We start from the raw sequence: 13,850 nt of genomic DNA on the forward strand, positions 1-13,850 counted from the left end.
GACAGTTTTGACTTGGTTCTTTGTACGCAGGGGCTCATAGCATCAAAGTGACCCCAATTGAGCAATAACTAGAAATCTCATTCAGAAATGTCGCAGGATAGCTCCTGTGGGAAAAGGAAATATCTCATTGATACAGCAGCAGACATTCTTCTGATGTTGGGACTAAAGCAATTAGTTTTAAGTTGAAGGAACTTTATTCTGTATCTAACCCATGCTGTGCCCTGGTAGTGTTTGATGGGGCAATGTAGAGGGAGTTTTACTCTGTATCTAACCCGTGCTGTACCTACCCTGGGAGTGTTTGATGGAGACGGTGTAAGGATCTTTACTCTGTATCTAACTCATGCTGTACCTGCCCTGGGAGTGTTTGATGGGGCAGTGTAGAGGGAGCTTTACTCTGTATCTAACCCATGCTGTACCTGCCCTGGGAGTGTTTCATGGGACAGTGTAGAGGGAGCTTTACTCTGTATCTAACCTATGCTGTACCTGCCCCGGGAGTGTTTGATGGGGCAGTGTAGAGGGAGCTTTACTCTGTATCTAACCCATGCTGTACCTGCCCTGGGAGTGTTTGATGGGGCAGTGTAGAGGGAACTTTACTCTGTATCTAACCCATGCTGTACCTGCCCTGGGAGTGTTTCATGGGACAGTGTAGAGGGAGCTTTACTCTGTATCTAACCCGTGCTGTACCTGCCCTGGGAGTGTTTGATGGGACAGTTGACACATTTACGCTGACACCCACCTCTACCTCACCACCCCCACCGTTCCACTGTCTGTGTTGTCAGCCTGCTTATCCAGTCCTGGATAAACCTCAATTTCCTCCAATTAAACATTGGGAAGGCTGAAGCCACAAAATCCATTCCTTAGCCACTGATTCCAACCCCCTTCCAGTTATTGTCTCAGGCTGAACCAGACTGTTTGCAGTACATAGGAGGTCAGAGGACCAACAGTACATCGGAGGTCAGTGGACCAAAGGGTTGGTGCTGGATGCAGGGCTGAAGGAGGTTGCAAGTGTAGGGAGAGGCAAGGCAAGGGGCATTGGGATATGTAAACAAGGATTTTGAATTCAATGTATACTGACTAATACTCACTGCATCCAAAAGGCATTTTTCAGTTACAATTTATCCCTAGTGGAGAAAGCCCACAGAGTTTTACTCAAGAACAGAGGCCACTCTTAGCATCTTTCAACCCAAAGAGCCAGAAGTGTATTACTAGGGGTGGGCTGGACACCTCAGATCATTTCAGGGAAGAGGGAAGCAGAGGGAAGAGAATATGCTTTGTACAGAAAGATTTCCCTCTATCTTTCTACACAAGTGCACTTTCCAAAGTGTAGTGTATTTCATGACCTCAGGATGTCCCAAAGCACTTCATGGCCAATGAAGCACTTTAGAAGTGTAGTCACAGTTGTAATGTAATGAGATCAAAAATATTTTATGGTACTGGTACAGTGATAAATATCGACCAGGACAATGGAAGAACTCCCCAGCTCTTCAAATACTGCCATGGGATATTTTATGTCCACCTGAGGGCTTCAGTTTAACATCTCATCCGAATGACAGCAGCTCAGACAGTGCAGCACGCTTTCATTACTGCACTGGAGTGTAAGCCTGGATTTTGTACTCAGTTTCTGGAGTGGGACTTGAATGCACGACCTTCTGACGTAAGAGGCAAGAATGCTTCTAGGGAGACATTGGACAGAGATTTGGAGTTTGAACCCTGGCTGGTTTCCTCCCCACTCTCTAACCCAAGGCGTTATGGAAAACTGTAGCGTTCCTCGGCGGTCAACTAACTTAGCAGAGGGGGTTCAAACTGGGACCTTCTGACCTGTAAGGTTTGAATACCACATCAGCCAGTGCATTTGCCTGCTGAGCATTTAGAGTCAAGATGGTTGCACTCTTAATTAATGAAACCAGAAAGTTGAGTTTAATTCGTGATACTTTCGCTGTTTTTTAATTATTTGTTTATGGGATGTGGGCTTCGCTGGCAAGGCCCATCCCCAATTGCCCTGGAGAAGGTGGTGGTGAGCTGCCTTCTTGAACCTCTGCAGTCCGTGTGGTGAGGGAGTTCCAGGATTTTGACCCAGCGGTGGTTGAGGGGCACTGGAGGGACTGGAGTGCTTCATCACCACCACCACCCCGAAACAAAATTTTAATTTAATTTGTCTAAGAAGACTTTAAATTTGAACGAATTTACAGTTCATTGTTTCTGCCCCTTTAAAGGGGGCACTAACTTCCTTTTTTATTGGTGACGGCAATCACTGAAATTAGCCAATGAGAGGTTGCACTTCGAGGGCCCCATGGTGACAGCGCCCGTCCTTCAATTCAATTCAATTCAAATCGCTTTATTGGCATGATGACAAGGTACACATCTTATGTTGCCAAAGCATCGAAAAACATTCATGGTTGTGCACAAAAATACAGATCTATCCTTCACTGGAGACACGTGTGTCTCCCCCCCCCCATGCCCTTTAACTCGGCTCCATCAAGGGCACGGGCCGATGCACGGCACGTCACCCAGCGGCCGCCGAGGTGGGCGGGGCTTCGCGCGCCCCTCAGCCAATCTGCGCGCAGCAAACAGCAGCGCCCGCCCCGGAGCGCGGTGACGCGATGAGGTCACGCAATTCAAAACGCGGCGATTCCGAGGGGAGGGGAAAACCCCCCACGATATAAAAGACAACGGCACCAAAAAACTCAGGTAAATAAACCAGCTCAATGTTAATTCAATTGTATTCTTCGGCTTAAAGTGAGCGGCTTTCGTTGGAAGTCCGACTTAGGCCCGCTGCCCTCGCGCACTGTTGCCTCAGCGACCCGTTTACAAACTGATGATCTGCGACGCGTCTGCCGCTCTGCTTCCCACCGCTGTTACCTGGCTCGGGCGGAGAGCGCAGCCAAGCCCGGGTGGTGCGCGGCTGTGGAGAGGATTCTGCGGGAGCTGATCATCGCCATTGCAGCCAGAGTTCGGAGATGGGGGAAGGCTCAGCGCCAGCTATATATAACCTCGGGAAGACAACGAGGCGCCACTGCCGCGGCAAGAAGTCACGTCCCGCTGTCTGAACATGGGCACAGGCTCAGTCACAGTGCCCCTTCCAGGCTGGCTGACTGAATGACCTACACCTCAGTGTATCAGGTTATTGAATTATTGCTTCAATGCAACATACTTAAGCAATATTGCCTGGGCTGGGGAATTTTATCTATGAGGAAAGATTGGATAGGCTGGGGTTGTTTTCTTTGGAACAGAGGAGGCTGAGGATAGACCTAATTGAGGTGTATAAAATAATGAGGCCTAGATAAAGTGGATAAGAAGGACCTACTTCCCTTAGCAGAAGGGTCAATAACCAGGGGGCATAGATTTAAAGTAATTGGTAGGAGTTTTAGAGGGGATTTGAAGAGAAATGTTTTCACACACAGGGTGGTGGGGGTCTGGAACTCAGTGCCTGAAAGGGTGGTAGAGGCAGAGACCCTCATCACATTTAAAGTGCTTAACTATGCACTTGAAGTGCCATAACCTACAAGGATACGGACCAAGTGCTGGAAGTGGGATTAGGGTTTGTCGGCCGGCACGGACAAAATGGGCTGAATGGCCTCCTTCTGTGCTGTAAATTTCTATGATTCTATGATACCACAAAATACAAGAAAAAGTTAATACACTTGCGGAATGGGTGTGTAAACGGCAAATGAATTTCAATAAACAATAACAACTTGCATTTAACATATTAAAATGTCGCAAAGCGCTTCCCAGGAGTGTTCTCAGATAAAATGTAACACCATCCCATGTAAGATAGCGGGACAGGTGCCCGAAAGCTTTGTCAAAGAGATAGGTTTTAAGGAACGTCTTAAAGGAGGATAGAGAGGCAGAGAGGTTTAGGGAGGGAATTTCCGAGCCGAGGGCCTAGACAGCTGAAGGCACGGCCGCCAATGGTGGAGCAATTCAAATTGGGGATGTGTGAGGTAGTGCATTTTGGTGGGTGGAATAATGAGGCCACCTACTGATTAGATAATGGGGTAGAGGAGCAAACTAATCTAGGAGTACACATTCACAAATGATAAAGTAAGTTAACAAGGCCATACAAAATGCAAACAAAATACTGGGGTTCATTTTTAGAGGAATAGAATTGAAAAGCAGAGAAGTTATATTAAACCTGTATAGAACCTTGGTTTGACCACAGTTATAGTACTGTACAATTCTGGTCTCCATATCTGGTCTAGAAAAGCACATGAGGTGTTTATACTCGTGTGGAGTATAAACACCTGGCATAGACCAGTTGGGCCGACTGGCCTGTTTCTGTACTCCAAATACTTTGTAACTTTATATATTACAAAAGTATGTAGAGGCACAGGAGAAGGTGTGACAAAATTTACAAGGATGATACCAGAACTGAGAGGTTATAACTATCAGGAAAGACTGAACAGGCTGGGGCTCTGTTCTCTAGGCTAAGGGGTGACCTGATCGAGGGCTTTAAAATTATGAAAGTGCTTGATAGGGTAGACGTAGAGAAGAGGTTTCCACTTGATTGGTTTGGGGGAGGGTGATGTGGAGGCAGGAGGTAGATCTTATAGTAGAGGTCAGTCTGATGAGGGGTGTGTGAGAGATGGAAGATATGCTGCAGGATGATTTGAGTTCAGGGATGGGAGGTTGGGTGGTCTTGGGCAGGGTGGAGGAGGAAGTTGAGGCAGCTGTACAGTATCTCAATCTGTGAGATGGAAAAAAAAATCCATGCGCTTCTCACACTTGGTGTTGGAGGTGAGTGCAACAAAGATGAAGCATCTTGTGAGACTACTTGGATTCTTTATTGCTGGTCAGAGTACATGTAGAGTTACGGTCAGTTATTACTAGCTGCTGCTTCAAGCTGTAGGGAATGTACATTACAGTCTGGCTACTATACATACGTAATGGTAAGGCAGAGATAGGAGATGTGTAGTTTAGGAATTTAGGTATGTGTGGTTTGTTTGCTACTATTATACTATGATAAGGGACCCAAATAACAAGTAAGTTAAAATATTTGGCGCAGATCAATGAATCAAGCCAAACTTTCAATTTCCACTTTTTGTGTAATTAACATCCTGGGGGTTCTTTTTGGAGTAGTGGCTAGGGCCTGAGAGAGGCAGGACCAAAAATTGGATTGTAGCCCCATTGACTCGCTCTGTGACCAGGAATTTCTGACTGTGCTTGTATTGGGCTACCTATGCTCATCTCAGCAATCAGTCTGAGGTCTGCAGAGAAACTGAGGTCTGCACAGAAATGGCTCAATGGCAGTGTTTCATAAGAACATAAGAAACAGGAGCAGGATTAGGCTATTCGGCCCTTAGAGCCTGCTCCGCCATTCAATAAGATCGTGGCTGATCTTCTACCTCAACTCCACCTTCCTGCACTATCCCCATATCCCTTGGTTCCCTTAATATCCAAAAATCTATCGATCTCTGTCTTGAATATACTCGACGACTGAGCCTCCACAGATATCTGGGTTAGAGAATTCCAAAGATTCACAACCCTTCGAGTGAAGAAATTTCTCCTCATCACAGTCCTAAATGGCTGACCCCTTATTCTGAGACTGTAACCCTTGGCTCTAGACTCACCAGCCAGGGGCAACATCCTCCCAGTGTCTACCCTGTCAAGCCCCTTAAGAATTTTATGTTTCAATGAGATCATCTCTCATTCTTCTAAACTCTAGAGAATATAGGCCTAGTCTTCTTAATCTCTCATCATAGGACAATCCCCCCATCCCACAAATCAGTCTGGTGAACCTTCGTTGCACTCCCTCTATGGCAAGTATATCCTTCCTTAGGTAAGGAGACCAAAACTGTACACAATACTCCAGCTGTGGTCTCACCAGGGCCCTGTACAATTGCAATTTCCTACAAAAGAAGTGAGCGATTGTGCTTCAAGACAACTTTTTGCTGTTTTGACATTTTGAGGAGAATAGTAAAGTTTGTCATTCCTGTTTGTACTGAGCACTGTTTATTTAGCTGCTTTACATTAAATAAATGGCCTGTTGGTTTATAGTCTGAGCCTTGGTTTGATAGAATGCATGTTCAAATGCCTAGTGGAGTTGAGTCGAGCAGATTATGTGGTGGCTGTAATCCAGTGAAACTTTCTGCTCGATCCCTGGGCCTGGTTAAATTCACCCAGATATTGGGCAGGTAAGGCACAACATAGTTTGTAGGGGACACGACACGAGGTGCACTTAGGGAGTGGGAAGTGGTGCTGAACCCAAGGAGAATAATCTAGCATGAAAACCCAAGAACACGATGCCCACGTGAGCTCTCAATCCAGTACCCGTTTAAGAATTCTGGTTGCAACAATTGTCGGGAGCGGTGAGAGCGGAGTTTCAGTGAGTATTTAAACTCACTTTCGCGGGCTTTTTTTCACAGGCCATTGTCGGGAGGGGTGAGAGCGGAGTTTCAGTGAGTATTTAAACTCACTTTCGTGGGCTTTTTTACAGAGGCTTACCAATCTCACCGACCGGCGGCAGCGTTCCAGAACCACGTCATGATTCAAAACGTGACCCGGGCAGGAGCAAGCAGCTGATTGGATGAGTACGGCCAGGTGAGTATTTATACTACTCTATCGTTTGACAGTTAAGGTTCATAGTTTATAAAGTTTTGAAGGTCTTAATTTTGCTGTTATAGTTTCTAAGGTCTCTGTTGTGTAGCGGGGAGTGCTAGTAACCAAGGGCCTTGAGTATATCATTTAATTGTAGTATAATTGGTGGTATTGATTTAATTTAAATTAATTAAAGGGTAAGTCATGGCAGCAAAGCTCGGCCCCGTGGCATGCTCCTCCGGCACTATGTGGGAAATCAGGGACACTTCCTGTGTCCCTGACGACCCGTGTGCAGGAAGTGTATCCAACTGCAGCTACTGGCAGACCGCATTGCGGTGCTGGAGCTGCGAATGGATACATACTGGAGCATTCGCGATGCTGAGGACGTCGTGGATATCCCGTTTAATCAGTTGGTCACACTGCAGGTAAAGGCTGCACAGGCAGGAAGGGAATGGGTGACCGCCAGGCAGAGTAGTAGGCGCAGGCAGGTAGTGCAGGGGTCCCCTGTGACCATCCCCCTCTCAAACAGATATACCGCTTTGGATATTGTTGGGGAGAATGGCTTATCGGGGGAAGGCAGCAGCAACCAACTTCCTGGCACCATGGGTGGTTCTGCTGCACGGGACGGGAGGAATAAGAGCGGGAGAGCTATAGTGATAGGAGATTCTACTGTAAGGGGAATAGATAGGCGTTTCTGCGGCCGCAAACGAGACTCCAGGATGGTATGTTGCCTCCCTGGTGCAAGGGTCAAGGATGTCTCAGACCGGCTGCAGGGCATTCTAGAGGGGGAGGGTGAACAGCCAGTTGTTGTGGTGCATATAGGTACCAACGATATAGGTAAAAAACGGGATGAGGTCCTAAAAGCTGAATATAGGGAGTTAGGAGGTAAATTAAAAAATAGGACCTCAAAGGTAGTAATCTCAGGATTGCTACCAGTGCCACGTGCTAGTCAGAGTAGAAATAGAAGGATATTTCAGACGAATATGTGGCTAGAAGAATGGTGCAAGGGGGAGGGATTCAAATTCCTGGGACAATGGAACTGGTTCTGGGGGAGGTGGGACCAGTACAAACTGGATGGTTTGCACCTGGGCAGGACCGGGACCGATGTCCTAGGGGGAGTGTTTGCTAGTGCTGTTGGGGAGGGTTTAAACTAAAATGGCAGGGGGTTGGGAAACATAGAAACATAGAAGATAGGAGCAGGAGTAGGCCATTCGGCCCCTCGAGCCTGCCCTGCCATTCAATGACATCATGGCTGATCATCCAAATTCAGTACCCTGTCCCTGCCTTCTCCCCATATCCCTTGATCCCTTTAGCCTTAAGGAATATATCCAACTCCTTCTTGAATATATTTAATGAACTGGCCTCCACCGCCCTCTGTGGCACAGAATTCCACAGGTTCACCACTCTCTGGGTGAAGAAATTCCTCCCCATTTCAGTCCTAAATGGCTTACCCCTTATCCCTAGACTATGACCCCTGGTTCTGGACTCTCCGGCCATCGGCAACATCCTTCCTGCATCTAGTCTGTCCAGGCCTGACAGAATTTTATAGGTTTCGATGAGATCCCCTCTCAATCTTCTGAACTCCAGTGAGTATAAGCCCAATCGACACAATCTCTCCTCATAAGCCATTCCTGCCATCCCAGGTATCAGCCTGGTGAATCTTCGCTGCACTCCTTCCATGGCAAGAACGTTCTTCCTCAGATAAGGCGACCAAAACTGCACTCAATACTCAAGGTGCGGTCTCACCAAGGCCCTGTACAATTGCAGCAAGACATCCTTGTTCCTGTACTCGAACCCTCTTGCTACGAAGGCCAACATACCATTTGCCTTCTTAACCGCCTGCTGCACCTGCATGCCTGTGCAGGGAGACAGAGGAAAGAAGCAAGGATAGAAGCAAAAGGCAAGAAGGAGAAAAGCAAAAGTGGAAATCAAAGAAATCAAGGGTGTAAATCAAACATGGCCGCAGTAAACAATAATTCTAAAAGGTCTAAGAGTGTTAAAAAAACAAGCCTGAAGGCTTTGTGTCTTAATGCGAGGAGCATTCGTAATAAGGTGGATGAATTAGCTGCGCAAATAGATGTAAACGGATATGATATAATTGGGATTACAGAGACATGGCTCCAGGGTGACCAAGGTTGGGAATTCAACATCCATGGGTATTCAATATTCAGGAAGGACAGGCAAAAAGGAAAAGGCGGTGGGGTAGCATTGCTGGTTAAAGAGGAGATTAACACAATAGTAAGGAAGCATATTGGCTCTGATGATGTGGAATCCGTATGGGTAGAGCTGAGAAATACCAAGGGGCAGAAAACGTTAGTGGGAGTTGTATACAGACCCCCAAACAGTAATGCTGAGGTTGGGGATGGCATTAAATGGGAAATTAGAGATACGTGCAATAAGGGCACAGAGTTATCATGGGTGACTTTAATCTACATATAGATTGGTCCAACCGAATTAGTAACAATATTGTGGAAGAGGAATTCCTGGAGTGTATACGGGATGGTTTCCTGGACCAATATGTCGAGGAACCAACTGGAGATCAGGCCATCCTAGACTGGGTATTATGTAATGAGAGCGGATTAATTAGCAATCTTGTTATGCGAGGCCCCTTGGGGTGGAGCGATCATAATATGATAGAATTCTTCATTTAAGATGGAGAGTGAAGTAGTTGATTCAGAAACTTGGGAACTGAATTAAATAAAGGAAACTACAATGGTATGAGGCGCGAGTTGGATAGGATGGATTGGGGAATGTTACTTAAATGGTTGACGGTGAATAGGCAATGGCAAACATTTAAAGATTGCATGGATGAACTACAGAATTTGTTCATCCCTGTTTGGCATAAAAATAAAACAAAAAAAGGTGACTCAACTGTGGCTAACAAGGAAAATTACAGATAGCATTAGATCCAAGGAGAGGACATATAAATTGGCCAGAAAAAGCAGCAAACCTGAGGATTGGGAGCAGGTTAGGATTCAGCAAAGGAGGACAAAGGGATTAATTAAGAGGGGGGGAAATAGAGTATGAGAGTAAGCTCGCAGGGAACATTAAAAACTTCTATAGATATGTGCCTCCCCCCTTCCCACTGTCCAGGGCCCCAAACACCCCTTCCAGGTGAAACAGCGATTTACTTGTACTTCTTGCAATCTAGTATACTGTATTCGCTGCTCACGATGCGGTCTCCTCTACATTGGGGAGACCAAACGCAGATTGGGTGACCGCTTTGCGGAACACCTCCATTCAGTCCGTAAGGGTGACCCCGAGCTTCCGGTCGCCTGTCATTTTAATTCACCGCTCCATTCCCGCTCGGACCTCACCGTCCTTGGCCCCTTGCATTGTTCCATGGAAGCTCAACGTAAACTTGAGGAACAGCACCTCATCTTCCGATTAGGCACTTTGCAGCCTTCCGGACTCAATATCGAGTTCAACAATTTCAGATCATAACCTCAGCCCCTATTACATTTTTACTTGTGTTTTTTTTTCCCTACCCCTTTGCTTTGGGTTTCCGCCCCCCCCCGCCCCCTTCCTCTTTTTTCACATGGCAGCTGTCTCTCATTCTGCCAGTACATTTCACTCCTAATCTGAGCCGTCTTTTGTCTCTTTACTAGTCCTATCACCATCTCGTCTTGTTTTGAATACCTCTTAATGTCTATTCACTTCTTTTGTTCCCTCCCCAGCCCTCCTTTCAATCTATTTCATTTCCTTTCCCGTTTTGAAGAAGGGTTTCGACCCGAAACGTTGACTCTAATTTCTCTCCACGGATGTTGCCTGGTCTGCTGAGTTTTTCCAGCATTTTCTGTTGTTATTTCGGATTTCCAGCATCTGCAGTATTTTGCTATCGTCAAGCGTAGGTCCCTTGCAGTCAGAATCAGGGGACTTTATAATGGGGAACAAAGAAATGGCAGACCAATTAAATACATACTTTGGTTCTGTCTCAACAAAGGGGGACACAAATAAACTCCCAGAGATGTCGAGGAACATAGGATCTAATGAGAGGGAGGAACTGAACAAAATCAGTATCTGGAGGGAAATGCTGTTAGGGAAATTGACTGGATTGAAGGCCGATAAATCTCCAGGGCCTGATAATCTACATCCTAGGGTACTTAAGGAAGTGGCCCTTGAAATAGTAGATGCATTGCTGGTCATCTTCCAAAATTCTATAGACTCTGGAACAGTTCCCATGGATTGGAGGGTAGCTAATGTAACACCACTATTTAAAAAAGGTGGTAGAGAAAAAACAGGGAATTATAGACTGACATCGGTAGTGGGGAAAATGCTAGAGTCCATTATAAAAGATTTAATAGCAGAGCGCTTGGTAAACAGTGACAGGATCGGACAAAGTCAACATGGATTTTCAAAAGGTAAATCATGCTTGACTAATCTACTGGAATTTTTGAGGATGTAACTGGTTAGAATAGATAAGGGAGAACCAGTGGATGTGGTGTATTTGGACTTTCAGAAGGCTTTCGATAAGGTCCCGCATAAGAGACTAGCGTGCAAAGTTAAAGCACATGGGATTGGGGGTAAGGTACTGACTTGGAAAGAAAACTGGTTGGCAGACAGGAAGCAATGAGTTGGAATAAATGGGTCTTTTTCTGAGTGGAAGGCAGTGACTAGTGGGGTACCGCAGGGATCGGTACTAGGACCCCAGTTATTCACAATATATATTCGTGATCTAGACGAGGGAACTAGATGTAATATCTCCAAGTTTGCAGACGACACAAAGCTGGGTGGGTGTGTGTGCTGTGAGGAGGATGCAGAGAAACTCCAGTATGATTTGGACAGGTTGGGTGATTGGGCAGATGCATGGCAGATGCAGTATAATGTGGATAAATGCGAGGTTATCCACTTTGGTGGCAAAAACAGGAAGGCAGATTATTATCTGAACGGCAATAGATTGGGAAACGGGAAAGTGCAACGAGACCTGGGTGTCCTTGTGCACCAGTCGCTGAAGGTAAGCATGCAAGTGCAGCAGGCAGTTAAGAAGGCAAATGGTATGCTGGCCTTCATAGCGAGAGGATTCAAATACAGGAGCAAGGCTGTCTTGCTGCAGTGGTACAGGGCCTTGGTGAGACCACACTGAGTATTGTGTGCAGTTTTGGTCACCTTATCTAAGGAAGGATGTTCTTGCCATGGAGGGAGTGCAGTGAAGATTCACCAGACTGATGCCTGGGATGGCAGGAATGACGTATGAAGAGAGATTGGGTCGATTAGGCTTATATTCGCTAGATTTTAGAAGAATGAGGGGGGATCTCATTGAAACTTATAAAATTCTAACAGGACTAGACAGACTCGATGCAGGAAGGCTGTTCCCGATGGCAGGGGTGTCCAGAACTAGGGGTCACAGTCTAAGGATAAGGGGTAAGCCATTTAGGACTGAAATGAGGAGGAATTTCTTCACCCGGAGAGTGATGAACTTGTGAAATTCTCTACCACATAAGACAGTTGAGGCCAATTCATTAAATATATTCAAAAAGGAGTTAATATATTTCTGAAGGGTAAAGGGATCAAGGGATATGGAGAGAAAGCAGGGACAGGGTACTGAATTTGGATGATCAGCCAGGATCGCATTGACTGGTGGAGCAGGCTCAAGGGGCTGAATGTCCTTCTCCTGCTCCTATCTTCTATGTTTCTATGTAACAATGAAGAATCCAGCAATGGAGTGTACAGTTTAAATGGGCCCACTGTGTGCTCCCAGCAGGAGCAATTTTAACCAAAGCCACCGGGTGGGAAACTAATGGGATCAAGTGCAACACTGGCTTCACTCCCCGCCTGCTTTTACCCTCCATTGAAGTTCATTGAGAGTAGTATCGGGCTGGGTGTAAAACTGGCGTGAGTTTCCCGCCCAGCGAGTTAGGTTAAAATTACCCCCTAGTCACTGCATCAAGCAAGTCTTCAGTAGAATTGTGACTTTCGTGAGGCAGGAAGGTCTGGGGATCCGGTGACAGGAATCCCTGCCGATTTGCCGGCCCTCCTATGCCTGTTTGGCACTGGCGGTACAAATCTGCTGGAAAATTTACCATCACATTTACAGGATCCTTCTGCTGGATTGCGAGAGCCCTCAGCCCCACTTGCGGGCAGATGTGTTATAAAAAATCCCAATAAAAGAATAAAACTTTTTAAAAAGGCAAAGCAAGCACCAAATAGCAGGTGGAAAGTAACATGAAGTCTGCAATGGTGCTATGGCACCATCTGCTGGTGTAACTGTACCTATTCGCAGAACTTCCAGTTCATGCTATAAAGATACGCCCGTTGATTGCTTGTATTTAAATTTTTCTGGGGTTACCCTCCAGTTAACATCACAACAACAACTTGTATTTATATCGTGCCTTTAATGTAGTAAAATGTCCCAAGGCGCTTCACAGGAGTGTTATAAAACAAAATTTGACACTGAACCACAAAAGGAGATATTGGGACAGGTGGCCAAAAGCTTGGTCAAAGAGATAGGTTTTAAGGAGCGTCTTAATGGAGGAAAGAGAGGCAGAGAGGTTTAGGCAGGGAATTCCAGAGCTGAAGGCATGACAACCAATGGTGGGGCGATGGAGATTGGGGATGCGCAAGAGGCCAGAATTGGACCGAACGCAGAGATCTTGGCAGGTTGTAGGGCTGAAGGAGGTTACAGAGAGTTGGTGAGAGTTAGGACACGGGCAGCAGGGTTTTGGATGAGCTCAAATTTAGAGGGTGCAAGGTGGGAGGCCAGTCAAGAGAGCGTTGGATTAATCGAGTCTAGCGGTAACAAAGGCATGGAGGAGGGTTTCAGGAGAAGATGGGCTCAGCCAGTGTTCCCATCGCACTCCTTCACTTTGTCCAAAATGACTAATACCACTCCAGTTCACACACTATACCAATCTGAATCGATAATATCGCCTGTTCAATATTTTACTAAATTGTGTATACCTAAATTTACAGATTACAATGAATAGTGATTGTATGTAAAACACCTAAAGACACAGTGCATCAAAAGCGCTATAATCACACACTAGAGAGCTAAACACACAGTACAGAAAGAGAGAAAATAAGACTCGCCTTTCACAACGACAGGATGTCCCAAAGCACTTTACAGCCAATGAAGTGCTTTTGAAGTGTCGTCACTGTAGGAAATGTGGCAGCCAATTTACACACAGCAAGCTCCCACAAACAGCAATGAAATAAATGACAAGAGAATTTTTATTAGGTGTGGGTTGAGGGAAAATATTGGCCCAGGACACGGGGAGAACTCTCTTGCTCTTATTCGAATAGTGCCGTTGAATCTTTTTCCTTCATCTGTGGGGGCAAACCTGTAGGTTTAACGTCACTACTGAAAAACGGCACCTCCA

General features: G+C 46.0%; 1 protein-coding gene across 1 annotated transcript in view; it reads right to left on the reverse strand.

Moving 5' to 3' along the window:
• LOC147116210 (aspartate aminotransferase, mitochondrial-like) overlaps positions 1–2,998 on the reverse strand; it is a 63,196-nt gene extending 60,198 nt beyond the window's left edge. Inside the window, exon 1 of the mRNA XM_085990932.1 lies at positions 2,860–2,998. Within this exon, the coding sequence (XP_085847058.1) occupies positions 2,860–2,939 (80 nt within the window). The 5' untranslated portion in view covers positions 2,940–2,998. The remainder of the gene's footprint in view (positions 1–2,859) is intronic.
• Between the last annotated feature and the right edge of the window lie 10,852 nt (positions 2,999–13,850).

This window comes from Somniosus microcephalus, chromosome 6 (assembly GCF_052327205.1).
Source record: "Somniosus microcephalus isolate GS21.2 chromosome 6, FLI_Smic_1.0, whole genome shotgun sequence".
NCBI classification, from domain to species: Eukaryota; Metazoa; Chordata; class Chondrichthyes; order Squaliformes; family Somniosidae; genus Somniosus; species Somniosus microcephalus.